Below are 14,000 nucleotides of genomic sequence, written 5' to 3' on the forward strand. Positions count from 1 at the left end.
GAGAGTGGGGGCCTGCGGGGTATAACCTTTGGTTGGGTGATGATGCATGGACGGAATGGTAACTATGGCAATGAAACGATGTATGACAGAATGAGTGTAAAGCTAATGTTCCCCCATGTAAACTATCACACAATAAAAGGGGGGAAAATGGATGAATGAATATATGAAGTTCACAATGAAAGAAACAAAGGGTTTCTAGTTTCTAATCATTGAACACAATATGAATTTCAAAACCTTCCTCCATGGATTAAAAAAAGGGTTATAAGATCTGAGCGATAATTCTTAGTCCTTCACCACACAGTTCAAATGTATTCACAGACATCATTGCCTAGCGCTCCTTAATAACAAGTCACAAGGGTCCACGTCCATGCAGTGAAAGTTATGTTCAATTTTGACAAACGCTATGTGCTGTGGAAAGGAGTATTGGTAGTACAGTGGGTTAAGTGCTGGACTGCTAATGACAAAGTCAGCAGTTAAAAACCACCAATGCTCCACAAGAGAAAGATGAGGTTGTCTATTCCTGTAAAAATTTCAGTCCCTACTGAGCAGTTTTACTCCGTAGTACATGGTGGCTTTGAGTCAGAATCAACTTGACAGCAGTGGGTTTTATTGTGCTATGGAAGGAGCCTAGTGGTGCAGTGGGTTAAGTGTTAGGCTGCTCATCAAAAGTTTGGCGGTTTGAACACACCAGCTACTCTGCAGAAGAAAGATGAGACCATCTGCTTCCCTAAAGATGCACAGTCTTGCAAACTCTAAGATGCAGTCCTATTCTGTCCTATACGGTCACCATGAGTGAGAATCGGCTCCATAGCAGTGGTCATGCGTGATGAAAGTAGAGACGATCATGATTAATTATGACTAACAAAATCAAACCCAGTGCCTTTGAGTTAATTCTGACACAGAGTTTGCTTTTTGGTTGGGGTCAGAAGAGGTTTCATTTAAGAGGTGACATTAAGATAGGGCTTTAAAGGATAAATGGCATTTTATAAGACAGGGAGGTAAAGAACATTCTGAGTATACTAAGCATATGACCATAATTCCAAAGAATTTTTACAGCAGTAATAAAGTAGTGGCTCCGTTGACCCTTCGTCTTGGGGTGGGAGGTAATACTTTTGCGAGTACCAAGATGGTATTGCCCCAGCATACCAGCTACAGAACATAGGAAAATCACAAGCCAAGATATAAATGCCCACAAAAGAAAGATACGAGGATGCCCTTTAACAAAAAGAAAAGACTTCCCTACTTTGGCCAGTTCATCTCCATTGCAAGGGAATTCTACCTTCTCCCTCTTCCAGAGTGTCTACTTCATTTATGCAAATGTCTCTTTCAGCTTCCATTTCCCATGGGACTATAGTTTTCATATTATAGATGCTCAAATAAGGTTAGACTAGTGAATGAATGAATGAATCCATTAACTAATGGACCTTTAATTTAGCCAGCAAGTCATGAAGCAATAAATACTCTAACAACTTTGGGCAATACATATTTTCTGACCTGATATAATATCAATTCTGGTGCTGTGGGATAATACACTGGACTGCAAGGTCAGTTTGAACCACAAGGTTGGCAGCTGAAATTCACCAGCCGCTCCTCAGAAACCCTATACAGGGTCGCTATGAGTTGGAACTGACTTGATGGCACTTAACAACAACAACAACAAGTGAGGTAGTTATGGCAACGCATGCAGTGTGTGCTCATCAGAGCAGTGCCTAGGATACAAATGAGGCTATACCGAAAAGCCTACCAGGTGCATCTCTTACAAGAAGTTTTAAAACAACTAAGAGAAGACTGCTTACCTGCCAGAGGCATTGAGGGGAAGACCACTGAATTTATTGTAGCCTTGAGGACCATAATCCCAAAGAATTTTTTCAGCAGCAATGAAGTAGTGTCTCTGTTTGCCCTTCATTTTGTGGTGGGGAGCAACACCTTTGCAAGTACCAACATTGTATTGCCCCAGCATACCAGCTGCAGAACACAGGAAAACCACAAGCCGAGTTATAAATGATCATAAAGAAAGATATCATATAGGAAAGGATGGGTAGATTTGACTTTGTGAAAATATAAAACTTTTGTACAGAAAACTTAAGCAAAGTTAAAGTAAAGGGTAAATGTCAAGGAAGGCATTACATATGTAACATATGACAGAGATTAACATGAGTATATAAATCCTTCTTACAAACAAAGAGGGGGAATGATAAATTTCTCAATAGGAAATGGGCAGGGAACATTTAAAAATGGGTTATTCACAAATCAAGTATATGAGACCAAATGGTCAACATTTACCCAAAAAACAAAGATAATAAGGCAAGAAGTAGAAGGTAAATAAGTGAGTGAAGACAGAACAACCCGAACAGAAATAATGAGAAGCTGCTACATTGTGCAAACTGTTACACATGACATGGAACAATTTGTATAAAAATTGTTAAAAGGGAGCCTAATTTGATGCTTCACCTTAAACATAATAAAATATATTTTTACATAGGTTATTTGCAAAATAAATACAATTGTTCAATAAAAATGTTTAATCTTAATTAAAGTGACTGTTTTTCACTTATGTTGGTAAAGATTAGAAAGACTGATCATTCTCAGTGCTGGTCCAAGAATCGGGAAAGGGCATGCTCACACACTGTGGGTAGAAGAGCAACAATTTCTAAAAAAGAATTTGGCAATGTACATCCAAAGCTTAAAACAGGAAAAAAGTAAAACTTTTTGACTCAGGAATTCCAAATCTAAAACTTTTCTTAAGGAAATGCTCAGAGAAAAATGCAAAAGTATCTTTAAATTGATGTTTAACAAGGAAGTTAAAATGTTGTTGTTATTGTTGTTAAGTCCTCTCAAGTCAGTTCTGACTCATAATGACCCTGTATAGGATTTCTAAGGAGAGTCTGATATGGGTTTTTGAATCATCAACCTTGTGGTTAGCAGTCCAGTGTTGAACCTAAAGTACCTTGGTCCCAAGGAACCATAATTAAGATATGCAACAAGCATTTCATTCAATAGATGTTTATCATGCATCTACCATGAGTCAGGGGCAAACTCAATGGCAGCAAACAACAGCAAAAACCATAGACCATGAATAAAGGTACATATAGGCCAATGGATTTCATCCCAAGACCAAGAAGAACTTTCTAATTGAATAATTTGGAGATAAAATGAGATGCTACAATTACTTAAGAGAGATGTTCAAAAGGAAATTCAAGAACTGGATAAGGGATTGGTCCAAATTATCTACAAAGTCCTTTCTAATGCTAAAAAATATATGATTCTATTTATGGTTGCTCAAGTAGAACTTTTATTTTTCCCAGTTCATATTTCTGCTATCTGGAAAGCTTCCCTTCCCTTCTTCATCTACTTAATGTCTACTGGATATTTCAAGATTCCAAGTAGGAGCCAGCTCCTTAAAGACGCTCATCTCCAAAGAAGAGCCTTGATCTCAATCTGCCTCAATTTTGGTTTATTTTGCATTTAACTGTTAGATTGTAGGTTCCTTGATGGTCTTATAATTTCCTCCAATCACCTTTCCCTGCTTTCTTCATGGAGAGATGAACAATATATATCATTTGACAAGATGCCAAGCAAATGAGCATTTTACATTTTCCTATACATTTAATATGCTCCCCAGCCAAGAATGTAACAATGAATTGTTATACTGTCTACTGTGCAGTTTAATGGCAACATTCTAAGTGTCTCTACATTTGCTCTTTTACCTTGCAGGTGATCACTGACTTGGCAAGTAATCATCCATTTCCCAGGGTTCTCAACTATCATTTCTACAGTCAGGAAGGTGGCTGGAAACAGGTTGACAACATCAGTTCGGTGCCCTCTGCTGATGAAGGTATTGCCATAAAAATAGATGGAATGGATGTCTATCTCATTTCCCATTCCGAATAGGTGCCAGGACACGGATTCACCAACACACATTTCAGGCTCTGGGAAGTTTCCAAAGAGGTATCCGTTGAGGGCTGAAAAGAGAAAAACATTTGTGCAAGAGACTCCCCCAAAGTGAGCAGGACCAGAATTACTGACAATAAACACAGTCAGCTCTTATCATTGGTTGTAAGGTATTTGTGCAGAAAGGCATGGCTCCTTTTAAAAATATGTTGTCCCCGGAAGGAATGAGCATGCTGTATTGGCCTTTTTAAGAGAAAAGCAGTAAGAGTGACTATCAGCACACACTGCATAAACCACCTCCCCAGTTGCTGTGTGAACTCAACACTGAGACCAGGAGAAAACAGCATGCGCCTCAAATTCCCAGCATGCCTCAATTATTTAGATGTAATCCCTCATTTCCATATCTGCCTTCCTGGGCTGGGTTCTAAGTTCCTTGGGGCTAGAAACCTTGTTTTACTCATTTTACAGGACCTAGTAGAAAAACTGGCAGATGATAGATTCCTAATTTAAGTGACAAAACCATAGAACAAAAACAGGTTAAATCCTTAATTTCTTGTTTGTTTGTTTTTTTTACAGTTTATATGTGTGACTAGGACTCTAAGTCACATAAGGTTTTTATGAGCATTTCTTTACCTGCTAACATTGTTGTTGTTGTGAAGTGCCGTTGAGTTGGTTCCGACCCATAGCGACTCGACGGCAGTTAACAACAACAACAAATGACTATTAGAAAATGCAAGTAAGAACTTGATTTGGCATCTGAAAAAGTCATAATCTCATTTCTTAAATTCAAAACTGAGTTAAAAAGTGATTTTACTAAAACAATAATTACACAGACAGTACAATCGATTCTAACACATTTCTATAACTTTAGATACATTAATCAATAAATTATGCATTGATTGAACACCTTCTATAGACCAGTTTTTTTAAGTTATTGTTGTTGTGTTTTTTTTCTGTACTTGTTAGGTCTTTGTTAGTTGGAAGGATTGATTGTTTTCAAATACCTACTTCTGTATAGAGACTGCTGTTTTTATTTTGTTTTGTTCTGCTTTGTTTTGTTCTTAATGTAACCTATATTTCCTTGATATTTCCTTGGCAGCACAATGGGCTGGTTACTAACTGAAAGGTCAGCAGTTCAAACCCATCAGCCTCTCTACAGGAGAAAGATGAGGCAGTCTACATATGTAAATATTTACAGCCTCAGAAACACTATGGAGCAGCTCTACTCTGTCCTTTATGGTTGGAGTCGGAATTAACTCACCAGCAGTGGGTGGTGATATTTACTTGAAAGAGCCTGACAATTGTTGAGGACTAGATTGCTGCTCCAAAGGTTGGCAGTTCAAACCCATTCAACATATATCTGTGGGATAAAAGATCTGGTGATCTGTTTGTTCCTATAAATATTGTTATTGTTGTTTGTTGCAGACCGTGAAGGCCTGGTCAGAGGTTCGAGGCCCTACCTATAGACCCGAGTATAACAGATCTAGCCAGCTGGCAGTTAATAACAAATTATTTTTCACTTTGTGTCCAGTTATGTTTTATTAATTGCAGAAATGAAGCCCTTGATATACACAGATAAATGTAATATTTTCCTAAAAGCCAAGACTGTAAAATTCCAAACAGGCAAAGTTTTCCCCTCAGAGAATTCATTCAAGGTAAATTGGGTGGCTCCCTGGTCTGTTCCAAGGACAATAGGAATGCCCTCCCTAAAGTGTTTCCAGGTGCTGCCTATTCACCCAGGTGCCTCTTTTCCTGAAGAACCTGGGCTGGGCAGGTTCTTCAGAAAAAGACACAATAGGAATCCTCTCAATCCTCCCTTTCCTCCCTCCATTTGAGGCTAGGTGCTAAAAGGTATGTTAATTAAACTTGAGAAACCAAGTTGCCGTGGTGAGATTCGAACCTGCGAAGTATGATGTAAAGTTGCCTTAATGTCTGGAAAAGTAAGATTGACAGCTGTACCTTGTCTTAGCCCCTCCTAGCTTTGTGTAAAGTACCTCCCCTAAATAAAAGGAAGGCGCAGAACGAATCCAGGTGCATTACGACTGGCAAGGCGTGCATTACAGCATGCAAGGGGCACAGTCCAGCCTTGCAACCATACTGCCTATTTAGCTAAGATGTTTACTATGCAGGATATTACGGCCTTCATGGCTGAGATGTTTGCAACGCATGATCTGCCTGATGCCAGTCCAGCATTCACTCTGGTTTCGGAGTGCCTCTTTGTCTCTCTCTTTGCGTCTCTGTGTCTCTTTTGCTATCTCTATCGCCGTCAGGTATCTCCACCTCGTGAACCGAACCCCTATGTCGAGGCCAGTCCCCGATAGTTGTTAAATGCCGTCGAGTTGATCCTGACCCATAGTGACCCTGTATAGGGTTCTGAGGAGCAGCTGGTGAGCTTGAACCACCAACCTTGCAGTTCAAATGGCTTTGCAATCTGGCACATTAACCCACAGCGCCACAGCGTAGAAATTTCTATGGGATAGTTGTACGCTGTCATATGGGGATGAGTTGCAATCAAGTGTACCTCAGAACAACAGCATATTATGTAATCCATCCCTTTCTGTTGGACATTTTCACTTAAAAGAGAGTAAGAAGAATTCTGTGTTTATCTAAGCATTGTGGTTGCTACTATTGTGTGCCATTAAGTTGGTTCCAACTCATAGCAAACCTGAATAGGGTTTCTGAGAGCAGCTGGTAAGTTTGAACTGCCAAGCTTTGGTTAGCAGTCCAGTGCTCATCTTATCCTTAAACTGTCACAATTTTCAGCAATATTTCAGATCAGAACTCATTTTTTATAAAGAACAGGCTTACAGTTTAAATGGTCACAGAAATGACTTAAATTTTACTCCATGCTTCATTTATATTCCTGATTCTCTCCCCTCTAGTTTTCCTCCTTTCTTTACTTCCTCCCCTTCTAAAATATCTCCCAGCACCACTACACACAAGGCTGCTGAAATATCACTAGAGGAAAAAGAGAGGGCATGTGATACAACGGAAGTAGTCAGTGTACTATGCCTTGCTACTGGCACTAATTATTACTTTGACCTTAGGCAAGTTATTGATGGTGTCTTAACTTCAGTTTCTTCATCTGTAAAATGAGGGAGGTAGAATGATCTTCAGCTCCTTCCCTCTCTCTTATGATTTTATGACTATAATGAAACTGCCTTCATTAGGATGATTCTGAGACAGACAAGCAAAAGATGGAGGAGATTTGTCAATTAAGGAAATGGGGGGTTTATGTGGAAGATTCCCTATATGTTCACTAGAACGCTCTAGGAAATAAAGTGGAACAAGACCACTAAATAATTTCCACACCATAAAATTCTGCATTAAGTCACTGTTCCCTCCAACTGGGATGAATGTGTTCTGTCTCAGCTGACTGGATAATTTCAGAAATCCATTACTTTGCATAAATCTAGTGTCTTTGTTGACTTAAAGAATGCCTAGGAAATCGAACAAATTCACAACTACATCTTTAAACTCCATACATAGCATAGTTCTTGACATTTACCAGTCACTCAGAAAACAGTTACCAGATAAAGCTAGAAGTTACAAAACATGAGATTTTCTTTAAAAATTATTTTAGTGAACATAAAAAAAAAAAAAGTCTAAGACACACCATTTCAATAATTTCTCCAGGTGCAATTCAGTAACATTATTTATATGATTCAAGTTGTACTAGCTTGTTTTTCACATTATTCTATCACTGATCATCTTAAACTCACTGTCTCCTAAGCTTCCTATCCAACCTTTCAAATTCCAATTGTCAATTTGATCTTATACAGATCCTTTTTTTTTTTTTTAAAAAAAAAGCACCGGTGCTCCAAGCAGATGTTATTTACTAATTAAAATAAGCTATCTGTTGTTGTTGTTCAAAGAAGACTTCAGTTTTGATTTAAGGTTTAAAGTTTAGAGATGATCTTAGGGAAACAGTCTTCAGGGTTCAGCCAGCATCAAGAAAATATATATTCACTGAGAATTTGAAATTCTTTTCTATATCTCCATTTCCTTTTGATCAGGATTCTTCTATAGAACCTTTGATCAAAGCATTCAGTAACGGTAGCCAGGCACCATTCTGCTCTTCTAGGATTCTTATATGATGATGATTTGGTTCTCTTTCCCCTTTCTGGCAATCTACACTCACCTATCCACTGGGTTCCTCATACATCCTGATTTTTTCCTGATTATAAAATTAATTCCTCCATTTTCCGTGTCACAACTTTGCCCAATTTAACAGTGTTTTATTGCCTTGTCCCTTATCATATTGTTTCAGGCTTTAACGTGTATCACCATTTTCTAATTATTCTTGTCAATCTTGGAAAGCTGGTTTAACATTTCTGTAGGGTTTTTCCTTTCTTTCTTTTTTTTTTTTGCATCGCTGTAGTTTCAGGTACACTAAAAAGTACTAGGCGTGTATTTGTTGAAATGTGGGAGACACTCACCATGCATTTTGTTGCTCCTCTGGAAAACAGCATCTTCTTTGTCAACAGAATCGGGGTGACTACAGAAGTGTCTGATATTTTCATTGAGGTACCAGCTCTGGTTCTCATCCACCAAAGTAAACATTATGACGAACTCTCGGTCCACATCAGTCCTTGTTCCTGAATATTTATGAAGGACACCTAGCAGGCACATTCAAAAAAAGTAGAGGCAAAAGTTCAAGATGAACTAAATCAAGATGAGATTTTACATCCAGCCAATGGTATCAGGTAAGTTTGCAGCTTGTCAAAAACCTACAGAAGGGTGATGTGGCCTGGCTGGATGCTGCAAACAATTAACACTGAATGATTAAAAGCTCAAGTCTACTCAGATGGGCATTGGAAGAAAGACCTGGAGATTTATTTCTAAAATACCACCCACCAAAAACCAAATGAAGCACAGTTCTATTCTGACACACAGAGTTCTATACTGACACAGTTCTATACTGACACACACAGTTCTATTCTGACACACAGAGTTCTATACTGACACACACAGTTCTATTCTGACACACACAGTTCTATTCTGACACACACAGTTCTATACTGACACACACAGTTCTATTCTGACACACACAGTTCTATTCTGACACACACAGTTCTATACTGACACACACAGTTCTATTCGGACACACACAGGGCCACCATGACTCAGAGTCAACTTTAATAGCAACTTATTTTTTCAGAATACAAAACCTGGCAAGGGCTTTAATAGAGATGATAAAATTTGAAAGAGAAAAATAAAACAAATCTCCCAAATCACAGATTTGGAAACCTGTCTATTCCTAAAGTTTGTTGTTGTTAAGTGCCATCAATTCAGTTGCAACACATACTAACCCTGTATAGGCTTTCCAATGTGCGTCCGGTGAGTTTGAACTGCTGACCATGTGGTTAAAACAGTCCAGTGCTTTATCAAGGAGACAGACATAATTGGCAGAGCACACACATAATAAATCAATTAACAGAGAATCAAAACCAAGCTGATTGTTTTGGGTGAAATAACAAAGCAAGAACACCATTTAGTCTAAAAAATTGACAAAATTTTGCATTGACTATGTGTGGTGTCGGTGTGGAATTTCCCTGTAAATACACAAGTTTCAGAATTCTGCCATGGCTCTTATGAAATCTTGATTACTGCCTCTCCCAATGGTGTTAGATTGAGCTTCCTTGTTGGAATAATTTCCCTACTTTTCAAGAATGTTTACAAGAAAAGGTATATAGCAAAAGGAGAGAGGTAAAACAAGAGCAGAATCTTATACACAATACATCACACCAGAAAGTTACCTGAGAACAGGTCCCTGGAGGTGAAGGGCCTTCTTACCTTCCTTACACACCAGCAGTGGACCAATTAGCCCAGAGCAAATATCCTTAGGGGCGTCAATGTGTGAGTGGTACACCCAAGTCAGACAGTTGGCATCTGCTGGAGCAGGTGCATATTCCTCCCTCACCGGCCAGACGTAGGTGTAGTTTTTACCAGGAGGAACCATGTCATCATCCTTGTTCTTTCCAGATGTTCCATCTGGGTACAGAGCTCCTATTAAGAAAATATAGTTAAAACACAGAGATCACACACAAGCAGTAGTGGAAAGTTAGGAGCTTTAGAATCAAACGTAATGAAATTAAAATTCATTTACTATGAGATTTCAGACAAGTTAGTGACATTCTTATCAATTTGGTTTTCTAACTGGAATGTTGATATCCATCCTACAGGATGGTGAGGACTTGATGAGGCAATGTATATGGCGTGCCCTGCACAAAACCAAAACCAGTTGCCTTTGGGTCCATTCTAGCTCATGGCAACTCTCTTAGTTATCCAGAACTGCTATAGCAGAAATACCACAAGTGGATGGTTTTAACAACCAGAAACTTCATTCTCTAGTTTATGAGACTAGAAGTCCAAATTCAGAGTGCCAGCTCTTGGGGAAGGTTTCCTCTTTTTGGGTCCTGGGGAAAGATCCTTGTTTCCTTGCAGCATCTGTGTCTAGTATTCCTTAGAGATCTCCATACATCTTAACAGCAATCTTTCCCCAGACCTGGGAGCTTCACAGTGCAGGGACCTCAGGATCAAAGAACACACTGCACTCCACCAGCTCTTCTACCTTGGTGGTAGTCAGCCCTTCTTTCTCTGCTCAAGTCTCTCTCCTTTTATCGCTTTCTCTGTCTCTCTCTCTTTTTTTTTTTTTTTTACTTTTTATTATGAATTGAGTGAAGGTTTACAGCACAGGTCATCAGTTTTATATTCAATTAACCACATCCTTTGCTTTATTACAATGATTGCAATCCCCTTCATGTACCATCTGTTAACAGTATTTAATTGTATTCACATCAGTTCTTGCATTCTTTCCTGTGTCTCCCACTACCTTCATCTTTCCTCTGTCAACCTCCCACTTGTATAGTGCCTGCCTCATCACCATGTTAAGGAGCTTTGGTAGCGTAGTGGTTACGAATTGGGCTGCAAACCTCAGGGTCAGCAGTTTGAAACTACTAGCTGTTCCACGGGAGAAAGATTTACAGCCTCAGAAACCCTGTACAGGGTCACTATGAGTCGGAACTGACTCCACAGCACATAACAACAACGTCCAACAACGTCACCATGTTAACATGTGTCTACCCAATAGTCAATGAACATTTTTTCCTCCCCACCCTGAATTTAACATAAAATGTTTCTTTTAAAACCTTTTCTTAACTTTTTACAACAGTGATCTCATACAATATTTGTCCTTTTGTGATTGACTAATTCACTCAGCATAATGTCCTCCAGGTTCATCCATGTTGTGACTTTTACAGATTCATTGTTAATGCTCAACAATGCATAATAGTCCATTGTGTTTATGTACCATTCTTCTGTTGGTAGGCATTTAGGCTGCCTCCATCTTTTTGCTATTGTGAATAGTGCTGTAGTGGGCTTTGTAAAATGTGCCTCTTGTAGACAGCATATTAAAGGATCCAGTTTTTTATCTTATCCATGATGCTACTCTCTGCCTTTTGACTGGTGCATTTAAACTATTTACATTCAGTATTATTATTGATAGGTATGAACCGATTGCTGTCATTTTACTGTGTGTTTTTTTGTGGCTCTGCTGGTTTGTTTGGATTTTTTTCAACATAATTTTTGTGCTGAAAATTTTATTTGTGGGTTTTCTTTTCATTTTCATTTCTGTAGTTTTAATGTTTACTAAATCTTTCTGATTTTCAACTTTATTATTTTTATGGGAAAGTGTATTGATTTACTTTGATGTAACCCTATAATTTATTAATTTGCCCTCCTTTCTAAAACACTGTTTTATCTTGAAATCTACTTGACTTCCTCATCATTTGGAAGTTCGATATCTACTTTATTCCCTCTCTTTGCTTTGTAGTTGACTTCATTATAAATTGATACCTCTGGTATTCTAATTTCAGTCCTGTAGTTTGTTTAACTTTAAATACTTCTATATCAATATTGGATTCCTGGTGTGGCATTGTAAGATCAGCATTGGACTGCAAACCACACGGTCATTAGTTCAAATACACCAGCTGCTCCTGGGAAACCCCATAATGGGTCGCTATGAATCAGAACCAACTCGACAACACTTAACAACAATAACAATATCTGTACTGAGTTCTGGGTGGTGTTGTCATGTATTTTAATTTCATTATTGCCACCTGCTACTGTTGGTTTTCAGTCCAAAGAACACCTTTAGTATTTTTTGTAAAATTAGTCTGTTTATTATCAATTCCTTTAATTTCTGTTTACCTGGAAATGTTCTAATTTTGCTCTCATATTTGAGGGATAGTTTTGCTGAGTAAATGATTCTTGGGGCAATTGTTTTCTTTCAGAGTTTTGTATATGCCATCCCATTGCCTTCTGGCCTGCTTGTTTGTTGCTGAGAAATCAGAACTTGTCTTATTAGTTCTCCTTGATAGGTAACTTGTCATTTTGCCAAGCTACTCTCAGGTTCTTTCCTTGTCTTCGGTTTTTGAAAGCTTGATTATGATATGTCTTGATTTTCTTTTGGGATATGTCCTACTTGGGGTTTGTTTCATTTCTTGTATGCTTATTTTCTTACCTTTTTAACAATTTTCTCTGTGCTTTATATTTCTTTTCCTGTTCTGGAATTTCAATAACTAAAAAGTTATTCCTTTTCATGTTAGGACTTCTTCAGATTTTTTTCATCCTTGTTTTCTGATTGTTCTTCTAGCATACTAGTATTGAGAGATTCATCTTCAAACTTACTAATTAAGGTTTCCATTGCTTTGAATCTACTCCTTTGCCATTTCCATGTAATGTCCATTTTTGAAATCTTAATATTAATCTTCTGAATGACTAATTGCAGGTTTTGTATTGTTTCAAAATTTGCATTTAGTTGTCAATTTGTTCTTGTAGTGTTTTCTGGAATTCTTCTAAAGTTTTTTTCCTGTATTCTGCTTGAATTCCTTAATCTTTCTGTCAATCCTTTGAAGTTATCTAAATATCATTCTTTTTTGTTAGCTCCATTACCTTTTCTTCCTCAGAAACGTTTTCTGGATCTGCATCTTGGCCATTTGTTTGAGCCATTCTCTCTTATTTCTTCATGTGAGCTAAAATTGTCTGTTGTCTCTAGAACACTGTGGTGTTGTCATATTTTTATTTAATTGATGATATGTTCTTAGGCTCTCACTAACTGTCCTCTGTGGAGAGTGGAAACATGTATACCGTTTTCCATTTGCTATCCGTGCATCTCCCTTTAGGTTGGATTTGGCTGGTGTTGGCTACTGTCTGTCATTGATCAGGTAGTATAGGAGGAGTTGGTATTGGTTCTTGTCCATTGAATGAAGCTTCAGAGGCTACAGTTGTGACAGGGCTGATGTGCATGGTTACTATCTCCTGTTGGGTGGGAAAGAGGAGAAACATACCCTGACACATACACACTAACACATAAGAAAACAAAACAGAATTTAAAAAAAAACAAGCAACTAATAATGAAAATAGAAAATAATAGAAGGTATAAAAGAAATAAAAAATGGGCAGTAACCAGAAAAAGGAATGTAACAAATAAAAAGAAAAACAAGGTACAGGAAAATGGAGCCATTATAGGGGGAAATAAGAGAAAATAAAAGGAAGAAATTAAAATTTAAAAAAACTTAGAAAAACCAAGGAGAGGGAAGATGAAAAGAGAGAGTGAGTAGTACAGAAAGATCAAAAGGAAAGAAAAGAAGTAATTAGTAATTAGAAACTGAAGGAAAGAAGGCAAAATAAAAGCAGAGATAGAAAAGATAAAACTCAAGGGAATGGAAAGAGAAGAAGAAGAAAGAATAAACAAACAAAAACAAAAAGAAAACCCCCAAACAAAACAAAGCAAAAACAGTATAACTGTAGGACCCAGAGATGAGAAAGCTGTGGGGTACTCCTGAAAACCAAGGAGCTCATGAGTTGGTGCAGAAGGGGTGTGACAGCTGAGTTCCTGGCCCTAGATGAAGTTATTATAGACCTAGGTATTATATGTGTTCAGGGCACTCAATCCAGAAGTCATTTGTGTAGTCCTTTGATAGAGCTGGTTTCACTGTCTGTTAAGAACCGAGGTCAGCTGGGAGTAGGATTGCTGGTTATGAGGGTTTCTGTTAGACTAATGCTGGTCTAGTGGATCTGGGGGTTCTGTAGGTCTGGAGCTGATC

General features: G+C 38.1%; 1 protein-coding gene across 1 annotated transcript in view; it reads right to left on the reverse strand.

Annotated features, from left to right (window-relative positions):
- The window catches only part of HEPHL1 (hephaestin-like 1), a 109,148-nt gene that overhangs the window by 47,797 nt on the left and 47,351 nt on the right, over nucleotides 1-14,000 (reverse strand). The window contains exons 3-6 of the mRNA XM_006871198.1: nucleotides 9,688-9,900; nucleotides 8,331-8,510; nucleotides 3,708-3,962; nucleotides 1,797-1,965 (exon numbers count right to left, since the gene is read on the reverse strand). Of these exons, the coding sequence (XP_006871260.1) occupies nucleotides 1,797-1,965; nucleotides 3,708-3,962; nucleotides 8,331-8,510; nucleotides 9,688-9,900 (817 nt within the window). The remainder of the gene's footprint in view (nucleotides 1-1,796; nucleotides 1,966-3,707; nucleotides 3,963-8,330; nucleotides 8,511-9,687; nucleotides 9,901-14,000) is intronic.

Source organism: Chrysochloris asiatica, unplaced genomic scaffold (assembly GCF_000296735.1).
Source record: "Chrysochloris asiatica unplaced genomic scaffold, ChrAsi1.0 scaffold00163, whole genome shotgun sequence".
Classification (NCBI taxonomy): domain Eukaryota; kingdom Metazoa; phylum Chordata; class Mammalia; order Afrosoricida; family Chrysochloridae; genus Chrysochloris; species Chrysochloris asiatica.